General features: G+C 55.3%; 1 protein-coding gene across 1 annotated transcript in view; it reads right to left on the reverse strand.

The window, feature by feature from the left end:
- Nucleotides 1-1,762: 1,762 nt before the first annotated feature.
- Adamts2 (ADAM metallopeptidase with thrombospondin type 1 motif 2) overlaps nt 1,763-21,741 on the reverse strand; it is a 142,432-nt gene continuing 122,453 nt past the window's right edge. Inside the window, exons 6-22 of the mRNA XM_048334163.1 lie at nt 20,338-20,494; nt 19,792-19,897; nt 18,905-19,048; nt 18,391-18,523; nt 17,915-18,028; nt 16,302-16,447; nt 15,791-15,966; nt 14,343-14,476; nt 13,606-13,729; nt 13,321-13,401; nt 11,096-11,262; nt 10,032-10,191; nt 9,676-9,808; nt 8,653-8,860; nt 8,252-8,381; nt 7,681-7,770; nt 1,763-2,239 (exon numbers count right to left, since the gene is read on the reverse strand). Coding sequence (XP_048190120.1) covers nt 1,776-2,239; nt 7,681-7,770; nt 8,252-8,381; nt 8,653-8,860; nt 9,676-9,808; nt 10,032-10,191; nt 11,096-11,262; nt 13,321-13,401; nt 13,606-13,729; nt 14,343-14,476; nt 15,791-15,966; nt 16,302-16,447; nt 17,915-18,028; nt 18,391-18,523; nt 18,905-19,048; nt 19,792-19,897; nt 20,338-20,494 — 2,667 coding nt within the window. The 3' untranslated portion in view covers nt 1,763-1,775. The remainder of the gene's footprint in view (nt 2,240-7,680; nt 7,771-8,251; nt 8,382-8,652; nt 8,861-9,675; nt 9,809-10,031; nt 10,192-11,095; nt 11,263-13,320; nt 13,402-13,605; nt 13,730-14,342; nt 14,477-15,790; nt 15,967-16,301; nt 16,448-17,914; nt 18,029-18,390; nt 18,524-18,904; nt 19,049-19,791; nt 19,898-20,337; nt 20,495-21,741) is intronic.

Consider the following 21,741-nt stretch of genomic DNA (forward strand, 5'->3'; position numbering starts at 1 on the left):
CTGGTTGCAAGTGAGGCCAGATGCTATTCTAGCTGGTCCCTACATTCTAACTTGGTTCCTCAGACTCTTACACACAAACGCACACACACGTGCACACACACGCACACACGCGTGCACACACATGCACACACAGATCCTGAACACGCATACTACTTAGCACCCTGACACTCAATAGATAAGTAGCCATGCCCAGACCATAATTCTTGGTATTCTCATCCTTATAAGAGCAAATTTCTAATGAAGAGTTCTCTAAGATCTCTAATTGGCCAGAGTGCAAAGCTTCTAGAACTTTCCTAAACATTAAAACTTCAGAATTCCACACCAACAAAGCCCAGCTTCTGGGAAGCTCCCATGCGCCCCCCTGGGTCTCATTTTGGAATGCTCGAACTGCACGTTCACCAAACACCAAGGCTGTGTGGAAGGTCCACATCAGCATCCCCGCCCCCATTTCCTTCTCCTCTCCCTCCCCCCTCACATCTGGCTCAGAAAACATCTTTCTGCAAAAGATAGAAGTTTGAAAGGGCAGAAGTTCTCTTCTTCTGCTCCTCTCTTCTCCTCCCCAATGGAGGTCTGTATCCAGGCTCAGGGGCGCCATCTTCTGAGGGATGGAGGTGGGGGGGGGGGCAGGTCAGAACCCAATGGAGGAAGCCTGTCCTCTGGAGCTAAGCTGTCTCCGCCTCTCACACCCTGGGGGCTGTGTTCTGACCCCAGGACCCGTCACGGCTCAGCCCCTGCCTCTCGCATCCTCCGATGCCTGTGGGGAAGGGCTGGCTGCAGGAGAAGCTTGGCCCAGCAAGCAAGGCTGGATGGTGGAGAGGAAGGGACTTGCTGTCTTCCTTGCTGTCTTGGCTTCATGGCTCCTGTTTGGATCTGTCCTCGTCCCTAGTTCATCACTCTCCCGGGGGAAGAATTAGGTAGCAGCACAGCTCAAGCTTAGCTGAGATTCCAACACAGTACAGTGTGAGCACCAAATGAATTCCTTAAGTAATGATCAATACGAACCCCCCGGAGATGAACTAAGGAAGGATGGAGACTGGATACAGACCTGAAGAGTCTCCCAGAGTTCCTTTAAAATGTTTAGAGTTGATGGAAAGACAGTTTGCATAGGAAAACAAACCCACAAACCCATGCCTACTTCTGAAAAAGCCAGGCCAGGGCTACTGGAGAAAGACAGATTTCACCCTGGCAGCCATGGCCACAGCTCGCAATCAGCTCTCACATGGTGGGTGTCAGTTCTCACTGTGCCCCCACCGCCCACTGCACCCCTCCTCAGCACCTGCCTGGTCCTTAGGGCACTGGGGTGCTCAGGGATTGGGAAACCTGAAGGTGCCCTGACGGGCCCGTGGGTGGGCCCTGACCTCCAGGCCAATGGGAAATGTCTCGCCCTGTCACCTGGAGACAGGGAAAATTCCAGCCACTGCTCAGCAACCTGCGGAAGCCCAGTTTCTCCTGTTCCCCCCCTTGCCTCCTTTTCTCTATTCCTGTCCACTTTGCACCTGAAACCACCATGTGATTCCAGTCATTGCTGGTCCAGCAAAAGAACCCACATGCTAACCTGACTGCCTTATGCTCATGCACGTGTACACACACACACACACACACACACACACACACACACACACACACACGCACGGTCATTCCCCTTCTTTCTCCCAAAACCTTTTGGAATCAGGAACTTTGGCTTCATGTCCAACGACATAAGATTTGCTCTCCATCCCATGGAATTATCTCTAGAAGCAAGAAAACATGAATGCCACGATGCTCTTTCCATTTTATTAGGGCTTCCGGCGTGCCTCTTTCTTCCGCATCGCATCAATGAGCTCCTGGATCCTTTGGTTCCTGGTCTTTTCATACGGGCTCGGTCGTCGGGGGATTAAGTTGGGCGGCTGGGCTTCGTCGTGCAGGCCGTGGACCTTGTAGGGGACATCTAGAGCATTGGTTTCTGGGTGGTCCTCGGTGCTGGAGGTGTTGACGCGGGAGGCATTGAGAGGGACCTCCAGGGGGGCACCGGGCGAAGGCTGCGCCTGCGTGGCCCCAGTGGGTCCCGGAAGCGTGGGCATGAACACCTCGATGTCATTGTGTTTCCCCGGCGGTGGCTCTGCCCTGTCGTCCAGCTGGGTGAGGTTGCTTTGCAGATTGCAGAATTTGCAGCAGAGTTTGTTGTAGCTTGGGATGGAGCAATAGCGAGACAAGACTTCCATTCTACAGAACATGGACTTGTCGCCTTGGCAGTGGTCCTCTGAAAGAGAAAAGTGGGACAAATAACCAAAGGACAGGGTAAGGGGGGACGTGGAGCCCCCACAGGGTGCAGTGGCTGGAGGAGGCGCGGGAGAGAGCCCAGAGGCAGCCCAGAGGCGGAGCGCGCGCGTGGATAGTCCGTGTGCGGAGGCGTCCGCGCCCGCTCCCTCTCCAAGCAAGCCCCGGTGGCAGCCGGATGGTCCCGGGGTCTCACAGTTTGAGGTGTCTGCTCTGCTTTAAAGAACGGAACTTGGCCGGATCTTCACACTAAAGACCCCGAATGGGCCGAGTCCCGACTATCACAAAATTAAACGAGCCAATCCCGGAGCCTGGCTGTGACCTCACCTGGGCCCTGCCACACCCCCACCCCGACATAGATTCCCCCCCAACCCACCCACAATGGCCAAAGAAAAATGAAAAACCACTCACACTGGCATGCTTTTCTCTACAAGTGCCTCCACTTACCCACTGGCATCCTGTCCTGCCTCAGCCCCATCTCCCCAGCAGCCCTTCCTCAAACAAACCAGATGCTTTTGCGAAAGCCTCATCCTCTGCCCAGCATGTCCTCATTCTTTCCCACACTGAAAACTGGACCTCAGGGTCCAGCCGGCACGCAGAGTCCCGGCTCTCTCTGCAGGTGCCCAGGCCTCTCCCCGCGGGGCTGTTTTCTCCCTGGCCCCTCCCCTCCCCCTGGCTGTCCCTTTCCCTTCTTCCCAAAAGGTCACACTCCCTTCCCACTGTCATAGAATTTCACCCACAACATGAAACGGACAGGATTTACCCAACCCTCGAGGTCAAAGAACAAGTCACGTTGCATGGGGAGATCTGCTCCACTATCCGCCCTGGAATCCAGAGCTCACTGGGCCCAACCCTGCCGGCTCCGTTCTCAGCCCCGCCTCCTCTTTCCTCAGTGATGGCTTCTGACGTCTCTCACGCAAGCCCCGGATGGGCCTTCCCTTTCCATCCCTCACTTGACCTCACCTCCTCATGAAGGAGGGACAGGGGTGGAGGGAGGATGCTCTCCGGTGCACCCCTACCCAGCAGGAACAGACCCTCCCCTCCCACCGAGGGCCGGCGATTTAGCATGGCCGCTGCTCCCAGCTGTACTTCTGCCTCAGAGGCTGGTGACCCGCCAGCCCCAAACTCCCAGACTTCCCAGCTTTTGAACTAAACTGTCTACTGGACACCTGCCCCTTGGCCCCCCCCCACCTCCCATGGGTTCAAAGGCACCTGGGACATTGTTACCCATCTAGCCAAAGTTCATGGCACCCGGTGGCACCAGCAGCCTCAGCAAGTGTCCTTTCAGACATCGGAGCTAGATTCATGGTGGTCCCCACCTCTCCTGCTCCCCCATCTCCAAGTCCACCCCCATACCTGTCTACCCCTCGCTTCTGCTCCTGCCTGGACACGCAGTCCTGCCTCTGGGTCGCACCATGGTGAGGAAAGAAGTCTCCTTTCTGCCGTGCTTCTGTATCACTGGCTCTCTCTCTTCAGCTTATCCAGTCATTCTGCTCCAGAATGCCCTTTTCTAACTTTCATCTTTCAGCCTCAAGCAGGCATTGCCTGACCTCTCTTAAGAGGTAGAAGCTCCCTAGTGTGTGGACTCCCAGTCTATACTTCCCCAACTTCATCCCAGCCCACAAGTTCACATGTAAGTATCACATAAAAGTGACTAGAACCTGACATTTTGGTCATCCATCCTGAAGGTCCCAAAGATCAGAACTCAAGGCTGTGTGTAGACACCCCACAAAGTCTCAGAGCCAAGCTCCGTAAAACCAAGAATGCGTGAATACAAGCACATACAAGTATAAATGGAAAGAAGGTCGAATGCCTGAGGCAGAAAACACAACCTTGAAATCAACTAAAGCTACGGACAAGAGCATTCACAGCACATACTACCACAAAGAGACAGACAGACAGAATCTGTACTTCTAAGGGGCCAAAATAAAGAGAAAACATGAGTGGCTGCAGCCCTCCAATACACAGACGGAACAAGGCGACAGCCATTCTGGGAAAGCCCGTGTCCCAACTGGTTGAGGAACGCTCACCAGTGGACCGACAGTGATGGTCTTGTACTCAGGGCTTGAGATGCGGTTCTCAGGGATCTCAACCTTGAGAGTGCTTTCCTTAGACACCCGGAACAGGAAGCAGGTAAATCAGAACCGTCCTGCCTGAGGTGTAGGGGAAGGGGCAGAGAGTCCCGCCTGCTCCATTTCCCTCCTCCCTTCTCTAAGTAGCCAATGAGGCTGAAAGTACAGAAACCCCACTGCCACAGCCCTCCTGGGACACAAGTGGGGATCTGGATAAGAGCTGGATAGAAGACCTGCCGTAGGGGCCAGGAAGCAATGGTGATAGAGGGACCTGTTCTTGCATCGGGTTTTTACAAATAAAGTTTTATTGCCACCTTGCCACGCTCCGTTTATTGTCATCACTCTCCTAATACAAGGTCAGTGTTGAGCAGCGTGATAGGGACCTTCTAAGCTACCATACCTAGCTCTCTGTAGAAAAAGTTGGCTGATCCCTGGTCAAAGCCTGTCTGGATTAGAGCTTGTCCCAGAGAAAGCACGCAGTACTCACTGGGTAAGTAAAACAGTCAGCACTGAGGACTGGGCTCATGGGACGGAGGCCTCCCTTTTACCTAGTTCCATCACGGAATTCCCTGTCTGATTCCCTCTGGACATTCTCTGAGCAACTGCATTGCCTTCCGTTACTAAAAATGAAAATGCCAGCTGGGTACCAATGGGCTCACACCTATGACCCTAGCGACTCAGGTGGCCGCCGAGATGTGAAAGTTCGAAGTCAGCCCAGGTAAACAAATCTGTGATACTCTGATCTCCAATTTATCAGCAAAAAGCTGGACTGGCAGTGTGGCTCAAATGGTAGAACACCAGCCATGAACAAAAAAGCCTAGTGAGAGCACGAGGCCCTATGTTCAAGCCCCAGTACACACACACACACACACACACACACACACACACTGAAATAAGTCAGCTTGGCTATGGTATTATCAGCTAGGAAAGACCTGACTACAGTTGTCACTCTGAATCCACAATTACACATTGTTGAGCCCAACCAACCACGGATCAGAAATGTTTGGCGAAAAAAAGGAATACATCTTACTAAACACACACAGACATTTCTTCGCTTGCCATTATTCTCCAAACACTATAGAAGAAAAGGCATACACACAGCATGTACGTGCGATCAGGCATTCTAAGTAATCTTGAGAAGATTTAATCTATACAGCAGGATGTGCTTAGGCTGTATGTAAATACAGGCTCTTTTGTATATGGGCCTTGAGTCCACCTGAAACCAGCACCCTGATGATATGGGGAGATGATTACAACTAGAATGGAAAGTAGCTCAAGGCCTGTTGGTGGCTCAGGATAGGTGACCGGGAACTTAAATTTCCACTCCACTGTGTTTTTGTTGGTGGTGGTGGTCCTGGGGCTTGAACTCAGGGCCTGGGCTCTGTCAGAAATACACTGCTCTTTTCTTAGGGAGAATGAACCCAAATCCTCAGGCAGGGGACAGGCCCCGAGGTCATTGCGGTCACATGGGCACGCTAATCAGCGCTGCAGAACAATACCCTGGCTCCTCCGGTGAAGACCACCAGCCGTCAGCTTGCCAAACCCAAGCACCCAGTTTGACTGAACTTTTTATTGAGTTTATTTGTGGGATGCATATGACAGGTCTTTTCATCATTAGTGAGAATAAAAGATCATTTTCACAGTCACTTTGGCACACGCTAATGTTGTCTCATTAAGAAAAAAAAAAAAGAACAACAGAAAAGCAACAACAATGGAACCGATATCATACGTCATTAAATACATACAAAACACTAATAAAATATCCCTGATAAACCAAAGTGCATATAGACAGAGAGCGCAATGTCCGGGGAGCGCACTGAGCCTTCCCGGCTACAGAGGCCTCGCCCACATTGCCTCGTGAAAGCTGGAAGTTAACAGTCATGAAGGTTAGTATGCAGTTACACACCGATTATTTACATAACAGTAATTAGTGCCAGAGGAGGAGGAGGAGGAAGAGAAGGCTGGGATCCGTGGTCCAGCAGGGTTGTTCTTAACTGATTCAGGTGGCCCTGGGATGGGGTGGGAGTGCTACATTGGTCACGGCTAAGGGCCCAGGGTGGGTCACCCTCTGGGTGTAAGGCCGCGCTGTCAGAGTCCCCCAGCCATGTGGGGGTCTCCATACAACAGTCAGCGCCGTTTGGCCAGGTGGGTATCGTGGTGGGGCTCCTTTTGACGGAGAAGGATGGAACCAGTGTCCCCAGGTCTCCAGGAGCTCAGATTCCCTCAGCAGGAGCAAGGCCACCATTTGCATCTGGAAACCTTGCCCTTGGCATTAAAAATAAAAGTGGGTGACTAGGATACTCTCCCCCTAGACCTCTGGTGCCCGCCTCCTTCCTGGACCACGGCCCCCGCTGAGGCTGGACTTAGCAGCCAGTCCTGTTACCTTTCAACTTTAAGGCATGTTCTACATAGTTTGTTTTTTTTTTCTCCTAAGCACAAAAGCAATAAAAATTGAGGTAATTCTGTAGTTTGTTCACACTGGTAGGCGAGGCACATCCGTATCACACAATCACAATCATCAATCACCAGTCAATCAGTCATCAGTCTCTCTCATTCTCAACCCTTGGCCCGGGGTCCTATGCACACGGTAAGAAAAGGCCATTGGAGCAAGTGGACGGAGAACAGGAATCCTGTCCCGTGGGAGGGGACGCGTCCCTCTGCCTCCTCCTTCACGACCGGACCCCTGAGTGGACAGGGGGAAGAGGGGTACCAGGGCTGTGTGGGCCGGATGCAAAGGCCAGACAGAAGCAGGCCACAGTGTCACAAGGCAGAAGGACACAGTCAGCAGAGGGGCAGCTCAGCAGGACAGCAGCGGCAGTGGGCAGCCCCCGACGCTGCCGGAAACTGGGGGACGGGGGGGTCCGATCACCCGGCACAGCGACGCAAACAAAACAGAACAACAAAACGAAACCTCACGGCCTAGCAACCCCTCTGGCCTCACCTCGACGGCGGGCACTGTGAGCCAGGGGGTGGACCGGCGGGCGCCCTGCAGCCTCAGCCCCATCACCAGGGCCAAGTGGGCACCCTCCATCGCTCTTTGGCCTCCAGCCCTCCAGCACCACCATGACAGACCTCTGCCCCTTGATGAGCCATCGCCAACCAGGTCCTGGCCCCCCACAGCAAGGAGAGGCCGGTGGTGCCCCCCAAGGCTGGGCCTCGTTCACAGCCCAGTGTTGCAAGCTCCGAGGAGCTGCCGGGCACAGAGCCCAGAGAAAAAGAGAGAGAGGTGGGCATGCGCCCCACCATCAGGGCAGCTTTCCGTACAGAGAGAGGAGCGGGGCCCAGGGCAGGCCCCACAAGGCGCGGGGCATGCACTGCAGGACAGAGGCAGAGTTATAAACGGGTCGGTTACTTGACGAGATCTTCGCCATGGGTGCATCTGAGTCGGGCCGGGAGAGCCACTGAACCACGTAGCTCTTCTTGGATGGATCCGAGGTGTTTCCTGGAGGAGAGAGGGGGCACGGCTGCTGGGGCCTTTCTGGGTGGGCCCCCACTCACCCCATCCCAAGAAAAGCGGCTCTGACACTGACATCCCTGGACTGGCGGGGGGCAATAGAAAGGACTTAGGCTCATCTGGGGGTGATCACTGTCCCCCAGGAAAAATTGGTCCCACCCTTTGGGCTCCCCATTCTCTCCAGTTATCCCTTCTCTCTCTCTCTCCCTCCTCATACTCCTCTCTCTTCCTTTCCCTCCTCCCTTTCCATCCTTCTTGCTGCCAGTCCAGGGTCCAAGGTGCAGGTGCACCTGACCCCTCCCCGCATTCCTTCTTTAGGGCTGCCAACCCCCTCCATTCCCCACAGGGAAGGCCCAGCCTCGGTCAGGGGCTTCTCCGTCCAGTTCAGCCAATGTGAAGAAAGAGCAGAACTTGCCTGGACCTCCTCCCCTCTGCCCAGCCCTCCTTCCCCTGGCAGAGCCGAGCTTACGGGGGCAGGGACCGAGCCTGCAGATCCGGGCTGTCTCTGGCCGCTCCTCCAGGCAGATGCCAAAGCTGTCATCCCCCGTGCGACAGAGCACTGGCCGCTCCTGAGTGCCGTTGCCACAGGTTACCGAGCACTGTCAGGGGAGAGTCACCAGTCAAGGGGGTCACGGCCCTGAGCTGGGGACAACCGGAGTCCTTGCGGGGCCCGGTGGATCACTGAGCCTCAGGGTGGCCTTGGGAGTCCCCCGCATACCAGGCTTGCCAGCGAAGACTCTGGAAATCACAGTGGAAGCGTCTCACGGCAACCACCACTGGGCACTCACTGTGCTCAGGGTGGAAGGCCGCCTCTCTCTCTCCCCCAAGCTCAACTGGGGGATCAAGCGGAAGGGACCAAGAAGGACTTACCTGGGACCAGGGCCCAGCCCGCCAGCGACCAGGGCAGAGCTCGCGGTTGCAGGCCCGGCGACTCTCGGGCCGGTGGTCGTTGCAGTGTTTGGTGTGCACAGAGCGGGTGGTGTTGTTGTGCAGCGGCTGGATACAGCGCACGGCGCGCACCTGCATGCCGGTCCGCCCGCAGCTCTGACTGCAGGACTCCCATTCGCCCGTCACCCATCTGCCAGGGCAGAGCGGTGCCCCGTCAGCCCCCTGCAGCCTGGATGGTAAACCATTCCCTGCTCTCACAAAGGGGCTGGCTGTGTGGGTTTTATGGAGGGGAAACTGAGGCTCAGGTAATTCCATGCATGTCCACTGCCGGGAGACCATGCTGAGGCTGGTGGCCATGGGCGCTTCTGTCCGTTCTCACGCCTCCCGTCCCCTCAGGCTTGTGACCCTGCCTCACACACACCCCCTTCCGCCTTGGCTGAGACCAAAACTCAAAGGGTTTGGTTACTTCTTTTCTTTCCCTCCCCCTCCTTCTCTTTCTTTTCATCCCCAGCCTCACCAGATGGTGTCAGCTCTTGCAGGCAGAGTGAACTCCCTTAGCCCCCTGTCCTACCTGCTTTCCAGCCATCTTCCCTGACTAGCTCCCCCTGAAAGAAACCTGTACTCAGGTTTCTTTTAGTCCCCTCCAAGCCCCAGAGTATGAAGACTGAAACCACTGCTTAGGAAACATCTGGTACTACGCTGGAAGCCAGTTCTCTGAGCCTCAGTTTCCCCACCTGAACACCACCACTTGCTGTTATTTCCAAGGCATACACTAGTGTTCTGGTGTGAAGTTGAGGTGCCCCTTTCAACCTGCATCTTGGGGTCCCTGAGAGATGGTGGGTGAGGAATGACCCACAAAACCCCACAAGTCATGCCAGGCCCTGAGCTGTTCTAAGGGTCGGATACTTCCCCTCCCTTCATGGGAGAACTTGTGGCTTCTGATCTCTCCCTCTGAAGGACAGGGCTAGGGGTCCCCCCCGCCCCCCACATCCCCCTGGTACTTACACGGGCTGGGAGCACTCCTGTGGGTTGCAGGCTCGGCGGATGGCCTTGGGCTTTGGGAGGGCGCCACAGAAGGCTCGGTGCACCATCTTGTGGTCCAGTTTCCGGCGGCAGCCATACTTGGTGAATTGGGACCCTGGACACAGGGTGCTCGAGGGGGGCTCAGCGGTATGGGGAGACCCCACTCTTCCCAGCAGAGCTCGGAGGGGTTGACTCTGCCAGGAACCCCTCACCCAGAAGACTGTCCACCCAGCTCAAGCCTCCTGCAGGAGTCCAGACTCCCGGGGTGTGACAGCCCCTGGCCGTTTTGTTCTTGTCATCCAGCCCGGGAACCCCACAGTGCGAAGCCCCCGCCTCACCTCCACCACAGGGCTTGGAGCAAGGAGACCACTTCTTCAGGGCCCACTCATGGCGCACAGAGTCATCTTCCAGGACATTGTTGTCATCGACATTGAGCGAATCCTCGTGGATCATGTACTTGTAGGTCAGCGAGATCCGGGTGTCTCCTTCTGGGATAACCTGGGCCCACATAAATACATCTGTACATGGGTCTGCCTCGCTGCCCACCCTTCCTCGGCACTGAGTTCTCCTTGCTCAGTAAAATCCCCAAGGGACTCCAGGGGAAACACAGACAGTCCCTGACTTCCGGCGTGGCCTTATCATTTCCCAACTTCCTGATGGTGAGATATGACATGCGTTCAATAGACGCAGGATTTGGAGTCTTTCAAGTATCAGGGATTTTGAATTTGGACCTTTCTCTGGACTAGCATGGTCCTCTGTCTGGATGCAGGGTGGCAGCTCTGTCCGCCAGGAGGAGATCACCACACAACTAACAGGCGTCCTGCAGTGGGCTGAGCTAGGATGGTCACTGGTTTAGGTGGCTTTGATCCTTTTTGTTGGAGGGGCTGGGATTTGAACTCAGAGTCTCACATTTGCTCAGCTGACATTCTTAGTACTTGAGCCACAGACCCAAGTCTCTCTTTTGGCTTTTAGTTATTTTTCCCGTGTCTACCCACACCAGTCTGGGCTGTGATCCCCCCACCTCCACTGGTAGCATAGCTGAGATGACAAGCGTTTCCCATCATGCCCAGCTCTCAACACGTTTCTTTGGAACTTGGGATGGGTCTATAAGAATGTAAATCAGAAGCACCTGTACAGAACCAGGATCATGCGAGCTCCTGGTCAGAACATTTTGACAACAAATCCATACAAACGACAAGAGATATGGCTTTTATTATTGGTGTTTTGTGTGGGTGTGTGGGGGGTACTAGGGCTTGAACTCAGGGACCATGGTGGTAGAAATCCACATGGGGGCTGGTACAGAGAGGGCCCCGGCTCCTAGCCTTCCCCAGACCACTGGGGAACCACGGGTCCCCGTGTCCGGGCGACAAGGAGGGGAGCCTCCCCCCACTCCCTGACTCACCAGCACAGTGATGGTGCCGTGCAGGGGACCCATGGTCTGCAGCGTCTCCCTGTCGTCCTCATTCCTGTACTCCCACTCCACACCCAGGGCAATGAACGATCTGGAATTGGGGTCCACGTGGTTCTCTTCATTCAAGATGAACTTGCCTGTCTCCAGGCTCTTGACGGCTGAGAATGGCAAAGGAGCCCCCCGCCCAGGTACAGTCACTCGTGTGTAAGACCCAGGCCCGCCTGGGAAGAAAGCCCAGGGCATGCTGCTCTGGATGGCCGAGGGGTCGTGGGGAACAGGGTCCCCGCCTCTGATAGCCCAAATCACACTGGGAGGGTCACACCTTGCTCTGGCTTGCTCCTAAACAATCTTTCTCCACATGTCCCTTTGTGGCTCAGTCTTCTTGAGTCCTGGAGGCTCCAGAGTTCCCCTTGTAGGTGGCTCTGCATCTGTCAAGGCCACCTCCCTCCCACTTGTCAGGGCCTCAGTGGCACTTAGAGGCTGATGTGTCCCCAAAGCTTGGTCTCTGGGACAAGGGAGGTGCCGTGTCCTACATGCCCTCCCATCAATGTGCCACCATGCACTGCCTTCAGGACCGTGCGCTAAGGAGGCCTTTTCTCTTTATGAGGCAATTGCCTCGGGTGTTCCATCGAAGCAAGGTGAAGCTGACGAATGTACTTCCAGCGTAGGCTAGCAGGGAGGCGTCTCTGCCAGGTGCAGGGCCTCTGCTAGCCGCAGGGCACAGGGATGGGTGGGAGTTGGGGATGAGTTGATACCCAGCTGGGAAGGCAGAGGACGGCACCCGTCAGTAGCTATGGCCTGGACAGGGCCTCACCAGCCCCTCACACTCCCCAGGGAGGCTAGAGCCAGACATGAAGGCAACTGAGCCTCCGCACGCCATTCAAGAGAACCCGGCTGGCCAGGAAGCACTACACGGCCTGCAGTGTGGAAGGCAGCCGCAGGAGCTGCTGGGGGTTGTGTGTATGCGTGATAATAAATAATCCATGTTGTAAAGAAAGCCTCAGTTTGGAGCCAGCAGGTGGGGGGAGGGGGGCTGGGTGATGTCTCAGGGCTTCTTTTACTCAAGACTAGCACTATACTATTTCAGCCATAGCTCTTCTACTTCTGGCTTTTTGGTGGTATATTGGAAATAAGAGTATTACGAACGTCCTTGCCCGGGGTTGGCTTTGAACCACGACCCTCAGATCTCAGCCTCCTGAGCAGACAGGATTACAGGCACGAGCCACTGGTGCCCATCCCAAGGGGCCAGCAGATCTTCAACTGCTCTGAGGCACTCGCTGCCTTTTGCCAAGGGAGTTTGGACACCGGCCTCAGAGACTGTGGGGAACAGTTTGGGACAGTAAAGGAAGGGCAATGAATGTTAAAAGAGTGAGGGTGGCTGGCGGTGGCCATTTGGAAGTTCCCACTCCTGTCCCACTTCCAGGGGGTGGGGACAAAGGGAAAACATGGCTGGGGGCAAGGACTTGTCCAGTGGCCCCCAGAATCACCACTGACTGCACCTGACAACCACCCAGGAGGCAGTCCCAGACAGCTCCTTGGGGGTCAGCAGTAGGTGAGTGAAGCCCCTAAGTAGTGTTCTGGGTAGCCAGGGAGAGTCCAACTCACAGGCTCAGGCCGCCACCTGGGCAGGGGGCACCAGAGTTGTGAGAACATATAGATTGCTGAGAGTTGTCAGACTGCCCTCTGGCAGGTGAAAGTGGATCTCTTGAATTTCAGGCGAAAGGGCAGGAGGCACAGCTAAGTGGTAGCGCACACGCTTAGGATGTGTGAGGCCCTGGGCTCCATCCCCAGAATAAACGAATAAACATATAAATGGAAAATATGTATATGTACTGGATGACCCCAGCAGGGGGGCTCTGGGTATGTGTGGGGTACCGCCCAGGACCTGGATCCTGTCAGCCTTCCCAAGGGTTGATGGGGCCTCGCAGCTAGAGAGGCATGGCCTGGCTTGAACACATGCCCCTCTATACTGCTGCCAGGGGGAGTCCTCTGAGCCCAAACCCTGGCCCTTCCTCTGGGACTTGAGCCTCAGAAAGACCCTCCAGGTGTGTGGGATGGGGAGACAGGTAGACAGGGACTGCAGCTATGTCTGTCAGTTAGGAGTTGTCCCTGCTCTGGTCTTGCCTCGCGCGCCAGGTCTCTGACCCCTGGCACTCTGCCCATCCCTGAAGGGCCAGGGCTTGGAGATAGGGAGTTGACTGAGCTCTGACACTCACACAGATGGTGGCTGGCACTGTCTGCCTCCTGGATGAGCAGGTGTCTGGCTCCTGAGGGGATCTCAAACATCTTGATGTAATCTTTGGGAATAGAAAGAACAGAACAGCAAATGAGAAGGGAAGAGGCAGCTCGAAGTCAGACAACCTGAGGGACCTCGTGGGCTCCACGGCTGGCTCTCCCAAGGCGACTGTATTTCCAGGCTTTGGTTTCCCACCCATCAGAAAGATCCTGGGTCTGGGCCCAGCCACAGTCAGCACCCCGGATGGCAGGCGGGACTCACTCACCATGCTTCTTGGGTGAGCGCGTGAACGTGCCCTTGACCACTTTGCAGTGGGTGTTGTCCCCACCACACACGCCACACTTGTCCTCCTGCTTGCTGGAGCCGATCACCCCGTCACAGCCCACCTTCTGCAGGAGAAGGGAGGCAGGGAACACTGAGGATACCTCCGTGCTTGGGGGCAGGTGACCCCAGGGTCCCCGGCACCTGTTCCCTCCTGCAGCTCATGAGCTGCAGTTCCAATGCAGTGATGGGGAGGGGACCGGGAGCAAGGCAGACCTTGAGAGGATGTGCATGAGCCACATCTGGAAGCACAGCCAAGGATATCTGGATGGTCCCCAATACATGATGGCTCGACTTAGCTTTGCGATGCACCATGCTGACCTAGGCCTAGCCCATGTAGGGCTCTTGGGGAGTGCAAGGGTTGGGTGGGCTGCCCAGGGGCCCCCTGGGGAGCTCCCAAGCCACCAAGGCAATCTCCGGAATGAGGATGTCTGAGAGGGAGCCTCCAGGTTTCCTGAGAAATCCAGACATCCTCAAGGGATCTAATTAAACCATGTCCCCTTCTCCTCCTTCTCCCCTTTCCCACCCTCCACACCCCCACACCCCCCGGGCAGGAGAAGGGGAAAGCTGAGAGTTGCTCCTGACTCTGTGTAAACTTTGTCACTCTTAGTCTTCCCAAGGAGTGGAAGCCGGGACCCAGAAGGCTGAGGGCCCAGTCTCAGCTGGCCTGGGGACACTCACCCTGCAGTCCCCACGCACACAGATGCTGAAGGCGTCCTTGTAGGAGCAGCGTGTCCCGTCATGCACCATGCGCTTCATGGACACCACCTCCCCGGTCTCCTTGGACTCGCAGTAGAGATGACACCGCTCCTTGGCTGGAAGGGAAGCGGCAGGGTGTGTCAGCACGAAAGCTTTCTTGCAAAGGGAGCATCACTAGAAGGAACTCCCACGGGTCTTCACATTCACCTGCCTGCCCACAGACACGAGGGAAAAGGGGCAGCAACCACTGTCCCATCTCAGTGTCTTTTGAGTGTTTGGGCTGTTGCCTTAAAAAAAAAAAAACAACAACAAAAAACTTTCCCAACTGGACTCACAGCTATAACCCTGCCCTGAGATTTTTCAGTCACTCTTCTATGAAGTCTCAAATACAAGCAGACAGTCCTGGATTCAATCACAGGTTTCTGGAACCTTCCCTGCTCAGCCTTTATTCCTGGCAACTAAACCGCTGGGTTGACCGACAGCAGCCTCCCCTGCAGTGACTGCTAAGCCTTGTATTAGTATGAGTGGGTTACACAGCAGGGGCTAAACCATCACAAAACACTTGGAGCCAGGTGGCACCCCAGGCCCTCTTTCCCTGCCTACTTCTCTGGGGGGAGCAGAAGAATCAGAGGGAGAGGACCCTAAGATGGAATATAGTTGGCTTCTGTACCCAGTCCCGGGTCTGCAAATTGGACTTCCCTAGGATGGAAAATATTTGAAAACAGCTGCATCTGTATTGGGCACATACAGGTGTTTCTTGTGGTTACTCTCCTCTAAACAACACAGTATGACAACTGTAGGGTAGGTTATTTTAAGTCATTTAAATACATGAAGGGAAAACATACAAATATGGTCCCGTCTTTTATAAGGCACTCGTGGGTCCATGGGGTTTGGGGTCCTATGGAACCTGGGCCTCTCATTATCTCATGCTACCAGATTTCTTTTTCCCAGTTCTACAAATCACTAAATAACCCTCCCCGCCACCCCCCTCCCCCGTAAATGCTTTAAGTGGCTGGAGTTGTGTTTTCAACACCTGTAAACGGAGCATCCTAATGGTTGAAGGTCAAAGGTCATCGGATGACTTGGCAAAGTCAACAGCCCCATCATTGTAGCAGCCCAGCCAAAATAGTGACTGTGGGAGCCTGGCACCGGCGGGCTCTGGGGCCTCAGCCTCTCCTCAGCCTCCTCAGTCACATCCAGTGCTTAGGTGTCTGCATTAAAGCCCAGCGCCCGGCCTAACCCAGGAGGGGATACCTGCGGCCATACTGGCCACGCGTGGGCTCTGCCGCCACCCACAGCTGCCCTGACAGCCTTGCCCCACGTGGGATCAGAGGCCCGGGACAAGATGAGACCTGCCTGCCCCTGCCGGAGGCCTATTCAGAACCCCACTGCTGATGCCTCGACGGGCGTGGAGGGGGAGGTGGTCTCACCATCCCGGTGCTCGTGGGGCAGCCAGTGGTGCTGAGCATCCCCATGCTCAAAGTACAGGTCCCACTGCCGGCACTGCTCTTCCCGGAAGTCTGCCAGGGTGTCGGGGCAGTCCTGGGGGTTGCAGAGCTGGAAGTCGTAGGCAAGGCCTGAGCAGGTGCGGCCTCCGTTGGCTGGGCTGGGTGAGAAAGCAAAAGTCCTCTGCTTGATGCCACTCAGCCTGGGAGTAGAGGGGTAATACACTCCCCCTGACTTCCCCATCCCTGCTCCATGTCCGCACCGAGGAAGCCTGTGTCTGAAGTGGGTTGCAAACCGGCAAGGCAGTGCGGCCTCAGGCCAGTGGACTGTGAGATGGGTTGAGCCCTCCACGGAGTCTCAAGTAGAAGGAGGAGAGTGGTGGTCCAGAACTAGCATGTGGTAGCCATCAGGGCCCTTCAGAACAGGGCACGCTAGTGTTGGGTTAGGGGGACCTTGGCTGCCATTCGGGAAGGTGGAGAATGATGGCCAACTCACTGTGGGTTGTCACACTGGCGGGTCCTGAACTTCACACCTGTGCCGCAGGTGCGGGAGCAGGAGCCAAATGGAGTCCAGGCACCCCAGTTGCCATCCCGTTTGAGGATGTCAGGCGTCAGCCAGATGCAGTGTCCCTTAAAGCAATGCTAGAAGACAGAACATCTGTCCTGGGACCACCATTCACAGCAGGCCCCTGGGATACTAACAATTTCTTCACAATTTTGAGTAGCCATCGTTTTTCCAGAAAGACAGGAGTTGTATATTTATATTCTATCTGTGGCTTTACCAGGTCCTTGGTGTATCACTAACAACATCCGACCTCTGACTTCTCACCGCTTGATACATCTGGGCCAGTGCTCAATCATCTAAGAATACTTCTTAAAAATACCAACTTCTGGATCTCCAAACAAAAAGTTATATAGAGAACGTTCACAGAAGCACTATTCACAACTACCAAAATGTGGGGGGGGGGGGGGGGAAGTCTGATCAGAGGATTAGCTGATAAAGGAAACATGGTATAAACATACAACAGAATAATAATTCAGCCTTTAAGAAAAGGAATGAAGTATTGATACAGTTACAACTTGGAGGGATCTTGAACATATTAAGGGAGGTAAGTCAGACACAAAAGGTCATATAGTGTATGATTGTATGATACCATGAAATGTGCAAGAGGCAACTCAACACAAACAGAAAACAGATTAGTAGTTACCAGGGGCTGGGAAAAAGAGAAGAAAGAGGAGAGATTGATTAATGGGTCTAATTTTAGGCTGATACAAATGTCCTGGAGCTAGACAGTGGTAATAGTATTGTGAACATATTAACTACTGCTAAACTGTGCAATATAAGCTGAGTTAAAAATGGTAAATTTTATTTCAAGCTTTGTCTTTGTCACAATTTAAGATGTAAACAACAGGGAACATAAGCAACAGCAGCAACAACAACAACAACAAAAATCCCAAACAAAGCAAAACAAAAAAAAACCCAAACCAGTCTCCAGAACTGGTCCTGGAAGCCTGTATCTTTAGGTAAAGAATTTATCTCAGGAAGGACAAGTAAGCACCTAGTCCAATCTAGGCCAGAAACCTACACTGATCAACCACAGGCTCGATGATGGAGCTCCCTGATGGCCAGTGTAGCTTCAGCAGGGAAGGGAAAAATCCAGGTTTAGACTCATCTGCATATGGCAGGCTCTTAGCAAGTGATTGGCTGAGAAATGTGCATGTGATTTCACCTGAACCAATGAGCATCAGGCCCTTGAGTTGGCTGCATCAACTGGCAAGGAGAAGCCCTGGTTTTTGCCCACTTCCTAGGAGGGTGGGCCTGACAGAGAACCAACACCTAAGATGGAGGGGCTAGGCCTCACACGGGTGTGGGGACCCAGGAGCCACTAGACCCCGGCGTCCACCTCATGGGGAGGATACCCAGAGTCACCCACAAGGGGCAAGAGATTTGGAACCCAGTGAGCAGCTTTGAGTTTGCCGGGCTTCTCTGGCGTGGGAAGCGGTGAAAGTGAGGAGGAGGTGAGCGCAGCCTCTTGGGAAGGCTCCGGCCCCTCCGTGGGCCTGCTGATTGCTGCCCCTCTGCCCTGAAGAGCCTGGGTCCAGTCTCACCTTGCCAGGTGCACACATAGTCCCGTCCAAGGGGGGGCCCTTCTTGGTCTTGCAAAAGTAGGGATTGTCAGGGTGGCTGCACCATAGCTGTTTGCAGGGGTCAAAGGTCCGGAACTGGAAAAATAAAGAAAAGAGTACCCCCAAACTCACCTGGCTACCTCCTGCTGTGAAGGACCATCCAGGGAGTCACTCTGCTCACACCCCCTCCAGGTCCTATAGCCTGGGGTCCCCCAGTGGAACTGGCCTGAGTGGCTGGGGGAGGGGTGTGTGCTGTGAGATCTGCATGATTCCGGGGGGACCCCCCCGAGGGATGGGCTGCATGTCCCCATGCATGGCTAGGCCTCCCCAGCCTCCAGCCTTAGCAGTTGCATTGATAAAGCCCATGAGCTGGGCCTCCTCTGGCCCAGGCCAGAGGGGCTGGCGGGGGGGGGGGGCCCAGCGGGACCCCGGGGGCCTTGCTGTTCCTCTGCCCTCACCGCCGTGCACATCATGTAGCCCAGGCCGAAGTCGAAGCGACACTGCTCGTTCATGGAGTAGTGCAGGCCCGGGAGCTGGGGCAGCGCTGGCCAGTCGTGGGCGAAGGGGTCATCCCGCAGGCAGTCATAGGAGCTGGGGGTGGGGGGGGACACACACATGGAGGGGTCACAGCAGTTTGGGTGGGGCTGGACATCTAGCCCGGGAGACAGCTGAGAGAGACCCTCTCTGGGTGTTTTATGGTGGGCCAGACAGCACTTGGCGGCACTGCCTCAGTTTCCCTGCTTTTCCCTGGTATAAGCTAGGGAAGCTGCTGAGCCCGGATCTCCTCCTTGATATCAGCGTCTCCCCCCAAGTGCCAAGTGTGCACCTTCCCACTCCCGTCCCGTTAAGCGGATGGTTCCAGGTCTGAAGGCTCAGGCTGGAGCCAGGCACGCCTGACACCCGAAGTGTGCCCCAGGGATTCAGGGGAGGTGGAGGGTGCCCCCCCCCACCAGGGCAGCACGGGGCACTCACTGCAGGTAGCGGCCCAGCTCCTGCTGGCTGCAGCGGGACCAGTGGAAGCGGTGGAAGGCGGCCTGCACCAGGGGCGCCATGATGCTGCCCAGCCGCACCTCGTCGCCACAGCGGTTGCCCTGCCCGTCGTGCTCCATGCCCAGCCTGTGCGAGAGAGCAAGGCAGCCTGGATGGCCGGGCCTGGCCCCGCTGGGCGGCCGCCTCCTTCCCACTCATCGCCAGGGGGATGTCCCCAACACATACCCCACCCCCAACCTCTTCCACAGACCTTCCCAACCCCTGTGTGGTATCCATTTTCTGGAGGACACACCCAGCAAGCAGTGTCCCCCAGAAAGGGCCGCTGTTGTGTGCCAAGACAAGTAGGGGCAGAGTCACCTTCTGCCTCTAGTGCCCTGGGCATTCCCTCTCCATGCTTGGTCTCCATGCTGTGCCAGCATTCCTTCCCAAGAGCCCCATGGACACTGGCATAGCCCACGGTCCTGGGGCTCGGGCAGGGCTGGGGGTATCCCAGCACAGGGACCCAGCTGTGGCTTTAAAACTCCTCACCCCATCTCTGCCCCAGGGCCTCAGTGACTCCTCTGTAACTTGGGCTCCAGTCTGTGATAATGGTGAAGGACTCCTCCCACCCCCACCCCCACCAGCTCCTCACTGGCCCCACCTACTGTCCCTGCCCTCAGGTGCAACTTTCCTTTGGTGTGTCCCTTCCATAGGAAGAAGACCCAGGCTTTATCCTGCGCCAGAATGGAATTGCAGGGCCTCCTATCCAAGTAGACTTCACACGTAATACCTCTGGGGCACAAACACAAGTGGGCAGCCAGGGGGAGAGGATCCTGGGGTGTCCCCTCCAAGTCCCGATCTTCCCCCAGACAGTAAAGATAGCCACTCACACATGGCCAGTCTCGTGAGCCACCACAAATGCCGAAGAGAAGCCATCCTCGTGGTTCAGGGTGCAGCTGCGGACCGGGTGGCACATGCCAGTGACAGGAGCATAGCCTGGAGGAGACAGAAGGTGACTCTACTCCAGTTTCCCGGCCTAGAGCTGCAAAAGCCCAAACAGGGTGGGCCCCGTGCTGCTTCTCTCCTGGACCCAGTCCTAGAGCAAATGGGCAGAGGGTACTGCCACCTGCTGGAATGGCTCGGAAGCACAGGTCCCCACTTGGTCCCTGCCTGGTTTGGAGGCTGTTTTGTTCAGTCTCTTGTCTGATCACCTCTGCTCTACTTTTGGGGGCACACTTTCTTAGGGAACCAGCCCAGGCTCTGGAGTTTTCCCAGAGTCAGAGGTCACCAGTAGAAACCTAAGCCCTCCTTTGGCCATGGTGCCCACAGTACACACACACACACACACACACACACACACACACATGCCCCCTCACATGGTCGATGGCTGGTCCTGGTTTCTGTCCTCTCCATGCCCCTGCAGAGACATGGCTCACCTTGCATGCCTGAAGGCCCAAAGTCCTGCCGGGTGAGGAAGATGGCATGATCGTGGTATTCATCATGGTCTGTGTCCGGCTTCTGCTGCAGGTAGGCCCAGCGGCAGACATTCTCCAGGCTCTGAGAGGGGTTCCCGATCTCAATGAGGCTCATAGACTGCAGGGCCGAGGAGGGAAGGAAAGGGGCATTGGTATATGGCAGACTATGTGGAGGCTGAGCAGGCTGTTGTGTTGAGGGACCCCAGCTCTTGGGGACCTGGTCCAGGTGGCCTTAATTCCGGCCTGTCCCCTCCGAGATGGATCCCGCTGGGCTACATCCTTCTGGAGGGAAGGGAAGGTTCCCAGGTGCCCTCACCTGCAGGATCTCCCGCAGAGATCCCAGTGTTCACAGGCACTAGGTAGCAAAGCTCAGGTCACCTAAAGCCTGGTGCAATCCACTCCCTGCCCTGTTTCCCAGAGTCCTCTGTTTTGAGCAAGTTCTCAGCACAAAGCAAATTCAATGTGGTCCTTATCTCAAAGAGCTCATAGTTCTAGAAGGCTCAGGGACAGAGGAGCCAGAAATCTCAGTGTGGCATACAAGTGTGTAAAAACATAAACAGGGAGGTAGGAACCCCTGTAATGTGTGTAAGTCCAGAGCGATAATAACTTTGGTTTCCCTCTGTTTGAAGGTAGTTATGAAACAACAAAATAGTGTGAAAGAAAATGTAAGTGATAAAGCAAAGAGGTCAATGAACAAGACAGTCAACAGGACACTCCTACAAAAACTGTGGGTGATTGAACTCAGGGTGATTTGCACTTGCTAAGGCAGGCCTCCCCCAGGGCCCGCAACTAGGAAGTCAGGGAGAGACACAAACACAGGAAACTGATCCTCTTCATCCCTGTCTCTAGGTGCTGGGTGGGGCTGGGATTTACAATGACCACAGTCAGCTCCCAAGCCCACTCTTTGGTCACTGGCAGGACCTAGTTTCTCCTCAACTGCTGGACGGAGGGCGTCACTTCGTCACACCGTGCAGGCCTTTCCACAAGGCCGTTCAGACATGGAAGCTGGTTTTTGCTCCATATGACTGACTCAAGGGACATCAGGGGGGCTCATGTCTAAGATAGAACCACAATCAATTTGTAGCCCAAGTTCAGTCCAGCCTATACTCAAATGAGGCTACTCCACCAGGGCACGAGTAGTAGGACACATGATCACTGGGAGGGTGCTGAGTGGGGGCATTAAGGAGCAGTGAGGACTGTGGGAAGCCGGGGGGGGGCACTGGCTAGCTGAAGGGGCCATGTTCACGAGTGCCCACCTGTGTACAGCTGTCATGAGAGATGAGAGGTCACAGGTGGCCAGATCGGACTTCTCAAGCCAATCATTCAATGTAAATACTACAACAGATGCCTGACCTATTAGTTAAT

Source organism: Perognathus longimembris, chromosome 25 (genome assembly GCF_023159225.1).
Source record: "Perognathus longimembris pacificus isolate PPM17 chromosome 25, ASM2315922v1, whole genome shotgun sequence".
In the NCBI taxonomy this organism is placed as follows: Eukaryota; Metazoa; Chordata; class Mammalia; order Rodentia; family Heteromyidae; genus Perognathus; species Perognathus longimembris.